This window comes from Orbicella faveolata, unplaced genomic scaffold (genome assembly GCF_042242905.1).
Source record: "Orbicella faveolata isolate gen_17 unplaced genomic scaffold, um_ofav_v1 contig_25, whole genome shotgun sequence".
Classification (NCBI taxonomy): Eukaryota; Metazoa; Cnidaria; class Anthozoa; order Scleractinia; family Merulinidae; genus Orbicella; species Orbicella faveolata.
The window spans coordinates 13,897,501-13,917,047 of NW_028301553.1; the positions used below are offsets into that span (position 1 = coordinate 13,897,501).

Consider the following 19,547-nt stretch of genomic DNA (forward strand, 5'->3'; position numbering starts at 1 on the left):
TGTGTCTACAGAAAAAAGATCAGAGTGATTGATTTTTTTTCCACACTCACAAACCGTACATATGTTTGCTCAGCCTCTATTCTATTTTAGGCACGTAAAGCCATTAAAATTCTCGTTGACGCGCTCAAAATAACGCTAAAATGGAAACCCATCTTTCTTCGTCTCATTTCAGTCATTCGTCCTCTTTTTCTTTGTCAAACGACTGTGCTCGCATTTTCATCTCCACAAACTTCAAAGAGAGGTTATGTTTAAAACGAGACCAGCCAATGCCGCTGTAAGCCTTCGTGTTACCCATGAACTGCCCATTCAAATTCGAGTTGTGACAATCGTTAAACCACCATCCCCCTGTCAGGTCATTTGAGCAGCTCCCCGTTTTCCACTTGTCATTGTCGCTGTCTCTCGTGCTAAACATCATGTTGCTATGGTAACTCAAAGAGTCCCCAGACGTGCCGTTGTAGCCGCTGACCGTCATTTTGTACTTGGCTTTTTCGTTGTCCACCTTGAAACTGTCGTATCGGGCGAACACTCTTTTCCCGTTCCAATCTTCAAGCTCGATACGCAGCGACATCTTCTTGGCTGAAGTGATTCGATGAATCTTGTCATTTCCAAGCCAGAAATTCCCTTTGAGGTCTCCAAAGCCATATTTGTAGTCATTCCACGTCCGATGAAAGCTGACAGAAGCGTCCTGTCGTCTTTGGAACACAATCCAGCCTCCACTGTCAGTCTCCAGATCGCAGTATACCTCAAAATCTGTTTTCCTGTCAGGGTTTATCGTGTACACACCACTCGAAGTGTAGCCGGCGTAAAATATATCAACACATCCCCTCGCTGGATAGAGAACAAAATTAAATCCAAAATAATGCTTCCGTACAGCAATAGACAACAAATTCTCCCTACTGCTCCTTACCTCTCCCCATACATAACTAGATGGGAGAATTCAATCCTATTTTCAAGGGATGTTTTTATAGTAAGTGACTGTTGCGGGACATCCAATGTTTCTGTTTCTTTAGAAATCTGTTCGCTAGCTGAACTGGTCAGGGATTAGGAATGGGAGACGCAGGGTATCAGGGTCTGGATTCGTGTTCTAGAATCTTACTGAGCAGTTACAGTTTTGGCAATTCTTCAGCAATCAGTGAATTTTGCAAATTCATGATCATATGTCAGCTTTAAAAAAATATGTCTTTTCTCAGCGGACAGCTAACATTTTGAACAACTCTCGAGCATCAGGTATATTCCATCCAGACCTTCAGCGGTAACGAACCTACGCAGCATAACCCTAAACTGCAAAATGGCGTCTCAGCCGGCCAGTATCCACCCCTTCCCTCCTCCCTTCCACTAAAGGTAAAGATTATGCTCTGCGACCACAACCAATCGCCGAATGATAAATGAGGTGTGCAATGACTGTGGATAACTTGTCTGCTGGCTGTAAAGTTTTTGTCAGAGAACGTGTTGGAAATAGGGAAAGTAAAGTCTTCGCCTGTAACACGAAATTGTGATCCTGTAAATCTGACAATGATGTATTTTTAATTTCTATTAATTTTCAGAATTATATTTTCAATCATCGGACTATCTGTCGTTTCTTACAGCATGACTGTTACCGCGCGAAAGTAACCGAATTCGAAACGATTTCAATTCTTATTTCCAATGCTTGCAAGTGCTACGAGATATATCGCATGACCTTGTTGTCACAGGTCCATGTTAGGTTAATGAGCATGATGTTTCATAGAACTCGCGGGCTCAGAATTCTCGACCGATTTTTGACGTGGAAACTTAACAGGGTAAAAATGTAAAAGAGTATGTCTTACTTTGTGGTGGTTGAACACACAACTTCTGACAGGAATCAGAACAGCACTTCATGTCACCAAAACAATCAGAGTCCAAAGTACATTCGTCATTAGTCTCCTCTTCACAGGCATCAATCGGGAGGGGTATGGGACAAATGCCTTCTTTCAAGCCCTCTGAGAATCACGCACAACAAAAAAAAAACATAGTTCACAAATTTAGATTCGAAAACACCGTTGAAAGAAAGATGTTGTATGTTTAGATTGGTAGAACTATGAGAAAGTGATTATTTAATTGTTGACAGAAGCTACTCAGAAACATTGGTCACTATCGTTTATACGTAAAACAACGATTACACAATGAAGATTTGGTCTAGGTTGACGTGCTAAGTTGAGTCAAGGAAACTACCACGGTATTCCATTGCAAACGTTATCAGCGGTCAATAAAACACTAGAAACACAAGAAGAAATGTAGTTTGTGGCAAATAACGTCTTCCAAAATAGTGCTAGCGTTACTCTGCGTGATAGCAAAGGCATACAAATTTTGTGATTTCAAATTATTCCAATTTTAACTCGACAATTAATTCACACTAAGGAAGTCACGTGGCTACAACTTAAGGAAATAAAAATAGAAATTGAATTTTCCACTTACTCTGAATTACAGCAAGGTTCATGTCAGCGGTTATCTGTATGGCGCCACCCACGCTACTCGCGGTACAAACATACTTCCCAGCATCCCTTGGGACCACTTGAGTGATCACCAAGGCTCCATCTTTGCGCACAGTCGCTCTCCGATCGGGAAGCTTTGCGTACTCGCGGCTCCACGCGACAAACAGCGTTCCGTCTCCCTTTGCACTGCAGTTGACAGTGAGTATGTCGCCTGAGGTTACGACATGATTCTTTGGCGGTTTCACAGTAAATTGCGGCATTGTCAGAACAACAAGCTGCATCATCTCTCGAGCGCTGCCAATGAAATTCGTCGCCTTGCACATGTATACTCCAGAATCACCCGCGGTGATGTTAACGATGGTGAAATTTCCTGTCCTTGAAAAGCTACGTTCCTCTGGGAGACTGGGGAACACTCGAGACCACGTGATAGTCGGTGAAGGAAACCCCGTCGCAATGCACGATGGGAATGTGAAGTCGTTTCCCTCTAACACGTATATCGGCCGCTGAGATAACGGCTTGATCCGAGGAGTCGCTATAGAGGAAGTTACAAAGGAGCATCATGAACAAAACTGTACACTGTCCAACATTTCGTAGCAAGAAAACCAAAGTCACGTCATACATTTTGACTGATTTAGTTGAAGTGTTCCTGACATTGTTAAATTATACATGTGCCAACTATTTTATGACCACCCAATGATAAAAAGTCTTTGAATCTCATTCTGTCTCTAGTATCTGAGCAACATATTTACGCTACTCGAAGTGCGTCCTTACAACATCTGTATCAAAAATCCTTTAGAGTAAATATAAGAAAATTTTGGTCTACTATTATTGAATGCTATTATTGGAATGACATTCCTTTGTCTCTACGGAATAAGCCAACTAGAAAACTGTTTAAAAAAGCACTTTCCTCGGCCAGTTTCATTTTGCTAGATAGTAATAATTCTAAAATGATATATTTATTTACTATGTGTTTACTCTCTCCTCTCTTATACTAGTTTTCTTTTTATCCTACAATAAATGTGTTCAATTAATTAAAGAGCATTTAATTAGTTTACTTTATTTTGCCCTTTCAACTTCTTTTTCACTGCACTTATTTGTTAACAATATTGAATTTATGTCGTCAAGTGTAGAAATAAAAAAATACAAATACAAATACAAGTGGCCAATTCAAGTGTTTTTTTGGTTGATTACCAATCGGCAGATAACTGTTAGTTTATGTTCCGTTAAGATGAAACAGTTACAGCTTGTTGTTAGTTGATTGGGACTTTTTTGTGTCCTACGTACTGGGAAAAACTACTTTCGGCTTCATTACGGGATAAAGCTATCGTCAAATATGGATCCACAGTTTTATATGGAAACGGATGAGTGTTTGGAAACTTTCTCTAAATTAACCATTTCAATCAACTTTGATGCTGGTTGTAATATATGATCAAACAAACCAGCCGAAACACTTTATTTTTTTAATAGAACATTCAACGCTAACTAACCCGACACGCCCTATGTCATCATTCTATGGAGTCCCAGTGGTCGTCACACTAGTTGTCACACAATATTTCTAGCCGTAACGCGACGCACCGAATCATGTCCGCGAATGGAACAACTTTCTCCCTGGCATTCTCTTAAAACTCACCTCTGACCACAAGTTCCGTGAAGGCCTCGACTCGGGCCAAGTTTGTTCGCGCGACACACTCGTAAGCTCCACTGTCATTGTACTGGGCATGCTTGACAGTGAGCTCTCCATCTTTTAGCACACGATATTTGTATCCGCTTCTTAGAATCTCTCCGTCTTTACGCCACACTAGATTAGGTTTCGGCTCACCTGTGTTTCAAACGTCAAAGTAATACATTAGTTGACAAGATTTAAGAATAAATCCACCACAAGTTCGGGTAACTAAACAAGCGGACAAAAACTTTGTAACGATGTTATTTACATCGTATTGCAAACTTCTGTTCGACTTTATCAAATATCTTCTCAAAAGAAATCATTGCTAACAACACCAGATGTCGAAAATAAATTTTGAAGTTCATATTAAACACTTGAAAGTATTGGTGAAATAAAAGTGAAATGAAATTGTATCAGTATTTGCGCAATTTCTGTGAACTTTGAAATTTATCAGCATTCTCGACTTCCCATGGGAAATTGTTTTTGGTGTTATCTCAGGAAACTGTTTATATATCTTTAACTTTCAGAAAATGCAAAAAGGACTGTAATATACTTAAAGTTATTCTGGTACAAGGTTTTTGTCCATTAAAAACTGAAATTGCTCGATTTCCTATTGGATTTCGTCTAAATACTTCTCTGTTCCGCCGTGACCGTCAAAAGACAATCACGTTTTCAGACGCAGTCTTGGATAAACTCGGATTCTGGGAACGAATGCACCCAAGAGGAATGTGCGTGCGCACTGTGTTCGTTATAGTTCATCCTTCCCAGTCTCAGAGCACTGGAGATTACTATAACTAAACTATAACTAAACTAGAGATCTTTATTGTTCCATTTGCTATTGTTTCACTCTTCGCCGGTCGAAAAATACAACGGACGTCAACTTTGGTGTAAGACTCCAATCGTCAATCATACAATAATTAAATTTATTTATCAGATATTATGGGAAACTTAAAGTGTGCTTACCAGTCGCTGTGCAGTGAAACCTAGCTGTCTGGTTTTCATTCACTGTTAAAATTGATGGAGACACAATGACCTGCGGGGACCCGCGCCGGGGGTCATCAGGCGTCTTCGACTGACCGGGTATTCCTGGAGTTCCCTGGGCTCCTCTTTCGCCTTTCTGACCTTTAGAGCCTGCGACCCCAGAGGCCCCGCTGTTTCCCATGTCTCCTTTTTCCCCCTTTAAGCCTGGTTCCCCAGGAGGACCACGAAGACACATCTAGAATATCGATGCAAACAAACACCATCACTAAATTTTGGATTATTTTGTCGTGTTCTTAGCCAACACAGTTTACTCGCACCCTGTCTCTCTCAAACCAGGAAAATTGATGAATCTTTGTTTACAATAGTTGTTTCTTTTGCATGAGCGTTTGACTCTCTGATAGGCTACAAAAAAAATATCAACGCTGATTATTGAAAGGGCATGGTACGATTTACTGTCCCAAGAAATTTGAGCGCAACGCAAGTTCAATACTTAGTTCGCGGCGCGGGTTTAAGACCGGTTGGAAAAACTTTCAAGGAACATGTAGCTTCATTGACGCTTTTTCTACCCAGAAAAATTGTGCAGTTTTTAAAGGCCAATATCTCCCATAATGTTACACCCAAAGGGCAAAACACTTCACCCGTTACTAAGTTTCGCGAGCTCTGTCACTGTTTGGAACCAATTTGTGTCTAGCTTACGTATGCAAATGAGGCAAAATTTAACCAATGACATCAGCAAGGATGAATACCAGCGAGCTGTCAAGATAGCCAAGATGTTTAAAGGAGCTCAGTCACAGTATTTTGAGTTATTTTCTCCACGCACAAAATTACCTTTACATTGAAGGAAACCTGAAAATAATAGTTTACTGAGATAGAAAAATACTAAAGAAATAATAATAAACCATAAAGAAACAAGGATGGTTAAGGATGGAGAAGATTACGGAGTACAATTAACGAATTTGAAAAATTCCAGCTTAACTTTCCAAGATGAGCAAACCGTGACGTAGCTCCTTTGAGAGTATTTTGCGTTTCAGGGGCAAGGTTAGAGAAATAGAAAAACTAATTGAGATCGGGACCAAAATAAACGCAGCATCAGGGTTGCTTACCGAGCCAAGAGGTGAATTGCAAACGCGTGTATTCTCTTCCCTCATCTTCTCCAAATTTTTCTTGATCTCGTTTTTTATTTCAGTCAGTTCGTTGGTTTGTTGGTTACTGCTCTTTGTTGCAAGCCCAGTTCCAGAACGACGTGCTCTGTTAATGGTTTCACTGGACTTTCCTTGAAATAAAGGATCATGATGTTCATAAAACGCTGACGCTGCTCAATACTTAGTGCACTGCGAGCATCTCCGACACAGCCACACAGTAGTGTAGCAGCTCTCGTAAGCTTGTAATTCTATTTGTCGTCATTGCAGCAGCTGTTATTGTTTTGGGGCTAGCGGGCATTGTTTCTGTTGTTTGTTCTACCGTCCACATTTGCGTCGTCACGCAACGCTCGTCACCTACCAGTGGGGGCGCGCTGCGTGACGTTGCAAATGACGGTTGCGCGGGAGGCTACTTAGCTCCTTTTGATTAGGATTTGCTCTTTCCCTTTTTAGCGCGCACAAACTTCAAGATACAACATGAGTGGAGCGTAAAACTGTAGTTTACAGTTTTCGCGTTCCTTTTAGGTCTGATTGCGCAACAAGCTTAACCAGTTAGGCGGGCCGGATTTGTTTACCTTATTACGTAAATTTTTCGAAACACGTTAATTTCGCGACTTTCGCGATTTAAAAAAAAATCCCGAAATTAATGGAAGTGACGCAAACAATAAGTGTAGCGAACATAACACGACGCGAAAATTAGGTGACTCACATTATGTTACTGTTGACATATAGTTCAGCCGTTATGTATATGTTACTTTTGACGTTATTGTACTTTTGATAAAGTCGGTTTACTACATTCAAGGACATGTTTAAGTAACGTTAGTAACATTGCCGAGGAATTTAATTGCGTGTTACTCAAAAACGCGACGTTAAAGTGATTCAAAATAGAAAATTTCGCAAAATCGCGGAATTTAAGTGTCGCGAAATATGCGCACCCGAAAATCGCCAAATAAACGCGTCTCGAAAATCTCATGTAATAAGGTACACAGAACAAATAGGCCCGGCCTGATGGCGAAATTTGAACAAATCCTACAGTCTTTCCTTGTGCACCAACAAAGTACAATTACTTGCCGTGTGATAATCCAAGTCACCTGCACAAAAATATGTTGTCAAGTTCAATTTGTTGTCTCCACTGGAGAGTTCTTCATGCGGGGTGCGGAGAGTCTGGAACGAGCATAAATAACGCTTATCCCGCGATATCCCGCACCCTAACTCGAAACTGTTTTGCAAACTATCGACTGGGATAACAATAGACATTTCTACTGACTTCTGGCAGTCTGTTTTCCTCTCGATATCAGGCAGAGATCATAAGGGGAGACGTTTCAGCCAAGAGAGATTGAGACGAGATCTTTTTCGTTCATATCGCCCTTTAGCGTTCGTGTTCTCGTCTGACCCTAAGAGGAAAACCGGCTGCCAGAAGTATAATAGTTCCCTCTAGGGGTATTCTTCGACTCACTTCGCAGTAATTCTAGGCTTTATCTCTCCCGATATTAAGGAGAATTTTTGAGGAGGCTGCACAGCCAAACCACACACAAGTCATCTGTCTTACCCTTTACATCAGCTATGCCATCTTCTTGCGACACGTCTTGTGTTCGAGCCGTGCAGAGTCGCTCAACAGCAGCAAGTTTTGCGTCTTGATCGTTCAGTTTGAATTCGATTCTTACAAACCCTGCTAGAAGTAGTAATAGAGTGACAGTGGAGATAACCAAGCTTACGAAATTTAGCGAGCTACAAAGTCCCGGGTTGGACTTGGAAACAGCCATTTTACAACGTACTAGATAAGACGCCAGTCAAAACAATACAAACGTTCTTTGTCCGAGAAACGTTCGTGATAACAGGCAGCACTGAATGATGAGTGAGTGATAGCTCACAGTGATCACGATATATCGTCACATCACGCAACGTGTCACGCAATTGGGAATAATGTCATGAATATAGAGTCCTTGGAGGGCTCAGTCTTTCAGTTCATTTTATATTGAGCTAGTACACTCTGTACAGAAATGCTTTTCAAAAGATTAGCTGATGCTTTTAATTTAATGCAACCGGACACCGCCTTATCCTATTCTGCAAAGCTAAGAGATCTTCTACATACACATATCATGTTCTTCCATTCCGGCGATATCTCTAATTATTGCATTCAAACTAATTATCGCCTATTCAACCACGCAAGTTGCATTCTGAGAATGGCATCCATATTGCAATCTCTACTTGCACGGATTACCCCTCATGCAAACATTCCACACAATCCACCCTCCCCCTCCCCCCATAGGCTGGTGTGGTACTCTACGCTGAGCTACATATCGATCTACGCCGGTACGACAGATGGTTTATGACAGATTCTGTATTTTGCACACCACAAAATGCTTTTTAAAATTCATTTTTTAAAATTCATACCTTTCATAAATACAGTCGTTATCCACGGCTAAAGTTTTACCTTATTGAGGAAGTAAATAATCTGCAAGCCATTTTCCAATATTTTACAAGTTCCATAATTGTTTTATAACGTATTGAAGAATGTACGAGTAATGCAGTGTTCAATTATTTCCTTCAAAACCACAGTTCTCATTCAGCATGATTGTAATCAAAGGCTGTAGGCTTCGTTAAAGGCTGTAGGTTGGCAGCCGAAAGCTTATTTTAACTTAAAATTTTCAGCCAGAGAACGTTTTAATTGTTTTAATATGTCAACCCTGGTTGTTCGTCTATTTTTTTAAGCATGAAATCATCATTATTATCATTATTGTAATCATAAAATGTCAGTAGGGAAGCCGGTACCGTCATCATGACGTCACTTTTAATGACGTCACCTTTTGCATCATTGGCTCTATCATTGACATAATCGTCATCATTGTCACGCCTTTACTATAACGTGATCACGTCATTATCATCATCATCATCATCATCATCCTTGTCACTATCATCATCGTCATCATCTTCGTCATCGTCTTCATCATCAACATCGTTATCACCATACCCACCATCTTTGACATCACCGATTTTGTCATCACCATCGTCATCATCACTCTTCTAGTCATCATCATGATCATAAGTAACCCTCTCAAACCAGACAAGCATCCCATATAACAACCCACCTTCATTCTAAACTGAATTAATATTTCCCTGCTCGTATTTGAACGCCACACTGTACATATCGCCTCCAAGTCTTTGAGCGAGCCAGCGGTTCTTGATCACGGCCATTTTAATAGAATCACACGTGAACTTCGCCTCGTAATTTGTAAGGATGGCCCTCAAAAAAATTAATGAAATTTCAACGCATTTTTAAGACTGCAAATTAAGTAGAAAAGACATTCAGCTACCTTCCCATTCCCTCCAAGATTAAAAGATCTGCATCTCTACATTTCACAGTACTTACTCTCCTGAAAAATACAAACAAGAAAAAAACCTTAGGGATTAATTTTTACTCAAGACCATTGCATCATGTTGTATGCTTTCTTTGGAGACATGATGGGGGCAATATATCAATTATCACACGTTCTTGCTCTGCTTAGTTGGTCAAACGTCAAAGCTTACACAGGAATTTCATGAGAGAGACCAAAGAGTTACGCATTTTGGTTTGAGGCGGAATATTTGGATCACTGTTATTATTTCAGATGCTATTCACCGCGGAGAGAAACGAAATAGTAATAATGAACTTTTTATAAGCGTAAACAACTTTTCGAAGCATCTGGATCGTAGGAAAGTCCACAACTTCCACTAACGCTGGCACAATCGAACTTTGGATTTAAATACACATTCAGAGGGCGTGACCAGGTGAATATGACAGTCTGACCTATCCAAGATGAGAAGGAAAATCTGTAGATATTAGAGAGGTTAAGCATGATGTTAACGGCAAACGGCAAACGGCAAAAATGACACTTTTGTCGTCTCTCTTCAGCTGTGTGTACAGTAGAGTGAAATTATTTGTATATGCAATGAATAGTAGGAGACGTTATTCCATTTTTGTGTGCTTTATTTACGGATTAGAAGCGAAGAACTGAAAATGAGAAGTTGTCTTTGCCGTTTGCCGTCTGCCGTTAACGTCATGCTTAACCTCTCTATTACCACAAAGGAAGTTAAAGCTTTCTATTGGTTTTGTTCCAATTGCCCATCTCGCTCAATATGTTGGCATTCAACCAAAAACGGCTGGGAAAGCATTCTCTTTTTACGCATAATGGCAACTCGACAGCAACGTCTAAAGCTGATGCTCGGACTCGGTTAAAAGACTGGAAAACAAGGTTTTATTCCTGTGGAGAACCACCAACAAGAAATTCGTCTTCCCTCCAACAACAACAACAACAACAGAAAAACCTTCTTTCTCAAGACAAAATTCCTTTAAGTTCCCCATGGTGCTCTCGACTAAGGCATCTAACCTTTCTATTTAAGTTGACCTAACTGTCTCATGCCACATGATACTGTTTTTCCCTTCTGATATTTAATCACTGTTTCAGACAAGTCCTCTTCAGCGAGCACGTACAATAATCTCACCAGTTTAGTAAATTCCCCCGGGGGGGAGGGGTACTCCCTTATATGGGCTATATGGGTACCTGCGGCCCCAAAGGGTGTGGTTTTTCAGCCGTTTTGGTCATAAATAGGGTATCGATTTTGGCCATTTTGGTCTTAAATAGGGTATGGTTTTTGTAGTCTTGAATTGGGTATGTTGTTTAGAAGAAGCTACTTTTTCATCATTATCGATAAGACCATAAGCAAAAGCCGTTCAACTTTTGTTTAGAGCAACTGTGTCAGCCGCAACTGTCATAAACAGAGTATCGAATTTTTGGTCAGGTCAAAAATAGGGTAGGGAAAATCGTTCGCTTTCGTGAAATCAGGAGACGATGGAGTTTACAGCTGCAGAGCGGAAAACCTGTTGGGCAGTGTGAGCGTCTCAGCAAAGTTAACAGTGCAATGTGAGTTTTGTAAAGCTTGTCTTTAAACAGCATATCTTCATGAAGGTGCCCGCAAAATTATCTGAGAATGTTAGTGTCATGTATAAGCCGTGTCTATTATTGTCCACGACGGCATCGACTGCCTTTACTTGATTGAGGGCGCAGCATCAATTCATAATTAACTAATTACTCTAACATTGTGCCTCAACAGTTGCTCCTCGGGTTTCAATATCCCCCAATCAACTAATGGCTGAGGAAGGACAAACTATCAACATCGCCTGCAGTGCAACTGGCCAGCCGCGACCTAGTATCACGTGGTCTAAATCGATCGGCAGTTTACCTGATAGAACAATCGTAGGTAAAGGAGCCTTGAAAATCAACAACGTGTTAAGCAAGGACGGTGGTATATATATCTGCAAAGCAGAGAATATTCTGGGAAGAGCGGTAACGACAGTTCAATTGATGATATTCTTTCGTCTGCGATTTAAAGTTCATCCTCCAGCGCAGCTGACAGCTCTGATTGGGTTACTTGTGCGTCTGCCGTGTGTGGCCGAGAGTAGCCTGAAACCAACAGTAACGTGGATGAAGGATGGAAAGCCGTCACTTCCTGTAGACTCCAGTATTCTACAAAACAACACACTTGTCATTTCCAGTGTCAAGAAATCACACGAGGGATCTTACACCTGTAAAGCGACCAATGCTCTATCTTCTATACAAGCAAGTGTTCAGGTTAAATCCAAGTCTCCTTCTTCTTGTTCTGTGATACGGAAATACGTCAGCAGTTCTAGCGGATATTATGTCATTGATCCTGACGGCGCGGGTGGTCTTGCGCCCTTTACAGCCTACTGTGACATGAGTGAGAAGAATGGTGTCGGCGTGACAGTTGTTAGTCACGACAGTGAAAGCAGAACATTGGTGGATGGATATGATCGTCGTGGTTCATACTCGCGCAGCATTCACTACTCAGGAGCAAGCCTATCCCAGCTGGCCAGTCTTACTGCTGTTCCTTTAAACTGCGAACAGTTCATTAAATATGAGTGTTATGACTCTGCGTTATGGTTTCCCAATCCCATTGGCTGATGGGTGTCACTTGATTCTAGTAAGATGTACTGGGGCGGAGCGTCGCCTGGAAGTGTAAAGTGCGCATGCAGAGTGACCAACTCGTGCGCAGATCCCAGTCAAGCGACAAGAATGACGCTGCATGGCGCGAGGACAGCGGTCTTCTCACTGATAAGTCAACACTTCCAGTCAAAGAGCTCAGGTTTGGAGATACAGGAGTATTCCAAGGTGTTGACGAGAAGGGCTACCACACACTGGGAAAATTGAGGTGCTATGGTACAGCCCACGAGTAGAATACAAGAACAATAACTTTGATTTGACAGTACCGACGATTAGTGAGTCGCTTGGATAATGTTAGGCGGGACCAAAGAACTGAAGAAAATGATTGTATTGGGTTAAATTTCCTGTTGTTTATCTCAGGATCCTATAAATCACATAAAGCAGCCATATTGATTTTAATTTGGTAGGAGAATAAAATCAAATCAATATACCTATAGTCCAAACAAGTTGAGCCAATCCCTGATTCCATAGGGACTAACTGCTCTCCCTTATATGCAGTCCTAATTCAAAACAAAACGAAATGTAAGTGGCCAGCTCTCATGTATGTGTATCGGGGGCGGGGCGGGGTGGGGCGGATGAGAGTGGACGAAAATAAAGGAACGTGGGAGAAGAAGGCAGAGCAACGGAGATTGTTACGTAGGAAAGTGGCACGAAAACCACAACATATTTAAGGGATAAATTATAACCAAAGATATATTTTCCGCACAAATGTTCCTTACAAAGTGCTTAAAAATTCACTGAGCAACAAGATGATATATGTTGGGCCCAAGGCTCAGTTATGTTACGACTCACTCACCTTATTTCTGGACATAAATCCGTTACTTTCTCAGTCAAGATAAGAAGTTCACTGTGCGTGACGTCATTCAGGGCTGGATACGAGATACCCGCCATAACAACCTACGCATGTCACTCAAGGAACGAAAACATTTGTTTGCTGACACGGGTTTAAACTTAACCTCATCTCCAAATGAGGAGCTTGGCAAAGGTGCCTTAGGAATGGTGGAGCCGTGATATGAGCCTCGAGCAGAGCATGAAGGTATCCACGGCAACCCTGAGAGCGGCAACCACCAGGCCCCATCACACTGACAGAGTCAGTGGAGATACTTACCACCCCATATAGTTACCGTCGCCAGCAAAAGGGAGGGAGGTGCGGAAGCTAAAGCACTCAACAGGCACGAAAGGCACTCAAAGGCTAACTGCATGTTCTCACACAGCTGGCAAGCAAAACACGTCAGCCCTGCAAAACTCCGCATCGCCCTGAGAGACCGATGGCTAGCATTGGCTCCACTCAAACTTTGCCTAAATTACATTTAGCCCCATTAAAGCCGTCTGTTTAAGTAGTAGACTACCTTAGTTCCACGAGAAAGAAGTTCTCTGACAAATGGAAACATTCCTAAAATAATATCCACACCACTGTTATCCACGAATATGACAGCCAGTTTATCAGGCGGACCCTGTAAAGAAAGAACATCAAATTTAACCTGGCGAATATACGTATGAGAGAACGGTCGGACGAGCCTGCGAGCGAACTAAGGAACGAACGGACAAAAGAACGAACGAACGAAAGAACGATCGACCGACCGACCGACCGAAAGAACGAACGAAAGAACGAACGAATGAAAGAACGAACGAACGAACGAACGAACGAACGAAAGAACGAAAGAACGAACGAACGAACGAACGAACGAACGAACGAACGAACGAACGAACGAACGAACGAACGAACGAACGAAAGAAAGAAAGAAAACGAACTAATGGAGAGAAGATAAGACTGACTTCTGAACAGAATGAGATAAAGGCTGACTTCTGAATAGAATGAAATAAAGAACTGACGTCTGACCTTTCAATCCAGGTATCAAGGTCATCTTTTAACCAAGGCCAAGCTGAAATAATGTGATAGAACAAAATTGTAAAGACGAACAAACCTTTTTTAAAGATTTTGAAATGATTTAGTTCGCTTTTTGAGGTATCAGCACAGAAGATATATCCCTAAGCTTGTTAGGTCTAAGAGTGCTTTGTTCTATGTAATATTTACTAGCTAAAAATCTCTCTAAAATGCAATGTAAATAATAACCCTGAAATTTTCTGTCACGTATGCTGATAAACGCGAAAACTATTCAAGCAAAATTATAGCATAAAAGAGTACAGCTTCATTTTGCCTACCTTGTAATTTGTTCATGGCTGATTTGAAGTCAAGCTGACCTCCTTCCATGAGCCTGCAAAAAAGAAAAAGTCGCTTGAATGCAATGGAGAAAAGTTAATGCTATGTACAAAACACCCTGACACCACTAGGAGCAAGTTTAACAATATTCCACCATTTTGCAAGAACGAGAAACGACTTCCAGTCAGAAATGAAAAAGATGAGTTAAAAGTAGGAATTGATTTACTAGATAACAATTCTTCATCTTACTTTGCAACCTCCTTTGCACCCCAATCAAAAACATTCCCCGTCATTATTCCTTCAATGACAGCGTGCTGCCGTAAAAAGCCGGCAAAGTAAGCGCTCGTCAAAAATGGCGGGAAAACAAGTCGCTTGCACCGGACGGTTACGACGTGTAGTAAGATGTATATCCGTGCAAACTTATGATAACATTATATTTAAAACTCAAAGAGGACGTAGAAAGCATGTTGAAACAAGTACGGTTGGTTTTATTACCTTGATTCAAAGCCTGACGACTGCAAAACCACAGCCAAACCAGAAGACAGGGAAGAAAGAAGCGAAACGTCTTATCGCTTTACCAACTTGCTACCATCGTTTGACATTTCAAGTGCGATCGGAAAGCTATTTGAAAGCTGGCTAACTGGAAAAGGTGGTGGGTGCAAAAGTAGCAGGCAAGCTCAACACATCGTTCGTAGGAGCTTCAAATATCTAAAGTTTTGCTGTGAAGATGAAGAAAAAGAGTTAAATCATGATTGGAACATGGTTGATTTCAGCCTGAGTTCACTAGACTTTCTGTTTCGATATGTCGATGCAATGCAAAGTGATTGGGGTTTGGGCCATGCCGGTCGCCTAGCGTACTTGGACTCCATTGCCGACTTGGTCGATTTTAGTAAAACACTCGGTGCCCCAGATTCAGTATAGTACAACCTAAATTCCACGAGGTCTACTTGAAAAGGGCTCGCAAGACAGTTTCTAAAATGATGAGGCTTCAATGGACCAACGACTTAGACATCGACACTCTAGAGTCAAAGGGACATGCGGCTACATTAGATGAACTGCTAAAAGTGGTCTCGAACAACCTGCCTCGTTTCGAGAGCGTGATCAAGATGTGCAAAGAAACGTCAGGCACGGTATCTCCTTCAGATTTGTCTTTTGCCACCAAGTTTGTGGGCGTGTTCTTATTCATAAAAGTCAAGAGATCTCGGCCGATGACCCATCAATATTTGCTCATGGACATGGTTGAAGGAGCTAAGAAAAAGGGCGGATTTATTGACCAGAAAAAATTCAAAACAAAGGCCAACTACAAGTAGTTCTTCAGTTTCTGGGGAGACACCTTTTGAAATCAGGATTTCTTTTTTCTTGTCGTACCAGTAGTCTTCTTGTTCTCTCTTCTCTTTCTCTTGCTGCTCTAGCAGGTGGAGAAGGTGCACTACCTGTCTGTGGCGCCGAGAATCGGGCACGCACTTATGCAGCGCTTTTTCTAAGGCGCAAACAGGTTGTTCTTCATCTTGTGTTACTTCATTAGCGTTCTCGTCTTCCCTCCAAATTGCGCCAATTCGGAATCCTCGTCTTCTACCAATGACAAAGTTCTCAAGGCCTCTTTGTTGCATTCTGGTAACAGACCTTCGCTCATCAACTGACAGCAATCTTCCTCAGCTTCCTCGTCACAACTATTCCTTTCTTCGTCGTCGCGTGCTCTTTCGGCTGCCCAAACAATGTAGTCGATTGGGTGGCTACCTAACCAAACTGCAGCCCTCTTCTTCGGATTTTGCAGACTCTTGAAAAAATAATTGCGAAGTCTTCTTTCCATGGCCAGTTGGTTTTCCGGCTTGAATTGGAGTTTTCTTTACGCTCTTATGATCATTGGACAACGATTTATGAAGTATTTGGCTGTCCGGTGTTTCACTTCATATGCCGCATAGCCTCCCTGTGTGAGTATTTTGCAGTCGTCCATGTCAAGGTTTGATTCAGTCGCTTCGTCAATGAATATTACCTCAGTGTTGTGGGATATCATCGCTTTGTTGAACACTTTTTGTTTGGTAAAGATTGCCACGTCGCTGTAATGAATGATACCCAAAACGGGCATGAAAAGACATGCATGTCTTTCGATCCGTTGTTAGTGTCCCGCTAGGTATAGTACTTTGTGTTTGTGCTTCGTTTTGTTGAGGTTGAGCAGTTTAAGAAAATCCTCGCAGAATGAGGCGACCTCATTCTCGTTCAGACTGTTTTGGAGTACTAGTATTTCTATTTCTTTGTAATACTGGCGCTGCAGGGGTGTCTTGGGTCATAAGGACAAAACGGTCTGGGCGTTACAGTTCCAATGACGCTTTCCTGTATGACTTCTTAGAGAAAACCCCGTTCTCTTATCGACCAGCGCTGCCCTTCGTGGACCTCGATAAGATTATAGTCGATGGTGATTGGCCGAATAACTTTCTCAGTAAGGATCTGAGAGTATATCGATTACGCGCTTCATGTCTTTGAGCAGGCGTCCTTTAAATTGTTCATTTGCGGCCAGGATATTGATAAATGCTCGCGGATCACAATTGTACTGGTAGGTACACCGGGAAGCTGGCTTTTTCTTGTATATTTTCCCTCTATGAAGTACGTAGTACAACTTCTTCATGGAAATTCCGATGTCATTTATCAATACCGTGAGATTGCCCGATGATCTCTGGGGTTCTTCTTTCTTGCCGCGGTTTTTAGCATTGTCCACACGAGCGCCATTGAAGCCAAATCGATCGATCTGCAATTTGGCGTCTTCAATTTTGGACATTGCTGCCGACAAGGAAGGCTGAAACGACTGCTTCACTAGAACCACTCTCACAACCAACTCCACTCCACACTCGTCGAGATCGATTTCATCTGGTTCTTCAATAAATTGATGCACTTCGTTTCGATAGCTTGATTGGTAAGAGGTGCGAATTAAATCCTGCATAAAGCCATTTTTGTGATCTTTTAGCGTTTTGTATGAAATCAAATATGACTGAGATAAAATTTGCCGTACCTGATGTGCCAGCGTTTCTACCCCACATTCGTGAAGGGTTCGATGGACTGTGAGGGGATTGGCAGGAACCCCGTTGGGTGTGGTCGACGCAATCCAATATACTACTGCCGGAGAGAGCTTTTTATCCACTATAGAGCGATGTTCAGCAATCCATTTTTGGCTAATAGTACCTGCCACCTGACTAGAAGTCACAGTTTCGTCATTGCTTTCCTCCGCTATCTTCATCGTCTACTCTGCCTTTGATTTTTGTTGCATGGCTTTTGAGTTTTCTATTTTCTTGTGTTGCTACGGCGCTAAAAAAGAATGCCACGTTCTTTATTCCTAGAAAAAAGATAAAGATGAAATCAAAATGGAACGTTGAACCTAAAAATAGAGTTACATTTTCCTTGAGGTAGGAATAAGTGTTTGTATATGTTAACAATGAACCAAAGCATTTCTTACCAGACACCGCATTGTCGCAGTTGTTTCGCATGTGGCAAACATCTTTCCGGGCTTTTGCCAGTCCTAGTCGTTTCACATTGGCGATACATCGAGCACTGATTATGCTACATTTACCATGAATTATTGGACTCAAATAACATGAGGCAGCTCCCTTGATTGGTTCGCTATTAAGTTGACGACACGGATTTGTAGCTGTCTACATCCTGGAGTGATATGAAATGGCTTGCATCAGATGGCCTTTATATAGCAGCAAAGTGTGAGCCTAAATATCATTCATGTATCCACGTGAAAAAAGTGAGGTATTTTGTTCAATTTTACGCTTAGGACTGCACTGAATAGAGGAAAACATTTAAGCTTGATATTTTTTTGTATATTTTTGTACCTCATATGAAAGGAACTTTGTTAATTTTCTACGAGTCATTGAAAATGAGGTGATTGTTGTTTCCACAATCATGATATGACACAACCACAGAATGCAAAGTCTTAATCAAACACAGAAGTAACACCAATACTTCCGCAGAATCCACATTACCCATCACAAAATATATTTGAATGTTTATTGTACACACTAAAGGAAGTTCGTTAGCGTCTCCGCTAGCTTTAGAAACTGAGGTGATTGTTATGTAATTCATTACAATGATTTCACACAACCACAGAACACGGAATGCTGTGATGGTCTCAGTTAAATACAAAAGAAGCACTATTACATTTTGTGGCGATTATTACATTTTGCGGCGTAACAGATAGAAGTTCTTATAAATAATGAACTGCACATAAACCTGCCAGTAGGTTCTCAGCAAAAACTTCTTAAATAAGGGCGGATTTATTGTATTTTGAGGATTTTTGGGAATAGCTCTTTTATGTATAGAATTGAATAAATCATGTTGTCTTCCCTTATTTCTTTTTAGATAAGGGTGGATTTATTGAATGTTTTGGAATTCAAGGAAAAATTAAAAAAAAACAAAAATTAAAATATTATAAAATATATAAAACTAAAATAACAATAATAAAAAAATAATATAATTATAGTTTACTAGTTTATCCACACTCTTTAAACTAATAAAAAAAATGTTTGAATATCCTCGAATTTTACCTTAATTGAATTCAACCAGTCAACATGAAAAATTTGGAAAGGGTATAGATTGTTAATAGTGGCTCCTTTCAATAATACAAAGTTACTATAGCATTTTATTTCCGAGCAAGTTGTTTTAGAATACGATAATGTCTGACTAGGAGATTTCCTTTTACGGCCGGGTTGATATACCTGTGAAAATGAGTTACAGTGTAACCAACTCAACCGGGGCCACCCAAGGTTTTTTTGCCGATCACAAGACGAATTCAGAGCGAAAGAATAGGTGTTCGTTCATTTTGGACCAATCACAAATGAAGGACTTACGGCGAAAAGTTGTTTATTTCCATCAACGAAAAGCCATCTTAATATTAATTTACTGAAAGGCGCCACGAATTTTCAAGACTAAAACGAATCAAACACAAACACATTTACCCAATGATGGCCTGACTGAAGATAAAACAGACTCAACGCAAATTTGACTTATATTTACAAATATGTTTACCGAACGACTAGACGGTCCCTCGACGGTGGTGAATGTTGTCGGTTGAGGACTCGATCGCGACGGAATTACATTGTAACGTAAAATATATTTTACATTCGGAATGACTACAATATTGAAAACAAAACGGACAAAATA

The 19,547-nt window shown here is 41.0% G+C and overlaps 2 protein-coding genes and 2 pseudogenes across 3 annotated transcripts in view; 1 reads left to right on the plus strand and 3 right to left on the minus strand.

The window, feature by feature from the left end:
- Positions 1-8,459, minus strand: part of LOC110069421 (uncharacterized) — an 8,976-nt gene extending 517 nt beyond the window's left edge. Inside the window, exons 1-7 of the mRNA XM_089294183.1 lie at positions 7,783-8,459; positions 6,198-6,367; positions 5,077-5,329; positions 4,081-4,269; positions 2,434-2,982; positions 1,806-1,958; positions 1-828 (exon numbers count right to left, since the gene is read on the minus strand). The exon at positions 1-828 is cut by the window's left edge and continues 517 nt beyond it. Coding sequence (XP_089150309.1) covers positions 173-828; positions 1,806-1,958; positions 2,434-2,982; positions 4,081-4,269; positions 5,077-5,329; positions 6,198-6,367; positions 7,783-7,996 — 2,184 coding nt within the window. The 5' untranslated portion in view covers positions 7,997-8,459 and the 3' untranslated portion in view covers positions 1-172. The remainder of the gene's footprint in view (positions 829-1,805; positions 1,959-2,433; positions 2,983-4,080; positions 4,270-5,076; positions 5,330-6,197; positions 6,368-7,782) is intronic.
- A 48-nt stretch (positions 8,460-8,507) lies between these two features.
- On the minus strand, positions 8,508-13,156 carry LOC149109073 (4'-phosphopantetheine phosphatase-like). The gene is made up of 3 exons (XM_089294209.1): positions 13,029-13,156; positions 12,664-12,732; positions 8,508-9,607 (listed from the first exon to the last, which is right to left on the minus strand). The coding sequence occupies exons 1-3, from the start codon at positions 13,121-13,123 to the stop codon at positions 9,544-9,546; spliced, it is 228 nt and encodes a 75-aa protein (XP_089150335.1). The 5' UTR covers positions 13,124-13,156; the 3' UTR covers positions 8,508-9,543.
- Positions 10,595-12,662, plus strand: LOC110069422 (contactin-associated protein-like 2; annotated as a pseudogene). Its single transcript, XR_016208607.1, has 2 exons — positions 10,595-11,134; positions 11,325-12,662. The product of XR_016208607.1 is annotated as a contactin-associated protein-like 2 (transcript).
- A 2,585-nt stretch (positions 13,157-15,741) lies between the features above and the next one.
- On the minus strand, positions 15,742-18,089 carry LOC149109074 (uncharacterized; annotated as a pseudogene).
- Positions 18,090-19,547: the final 1,458 nt, after the last annotated feature.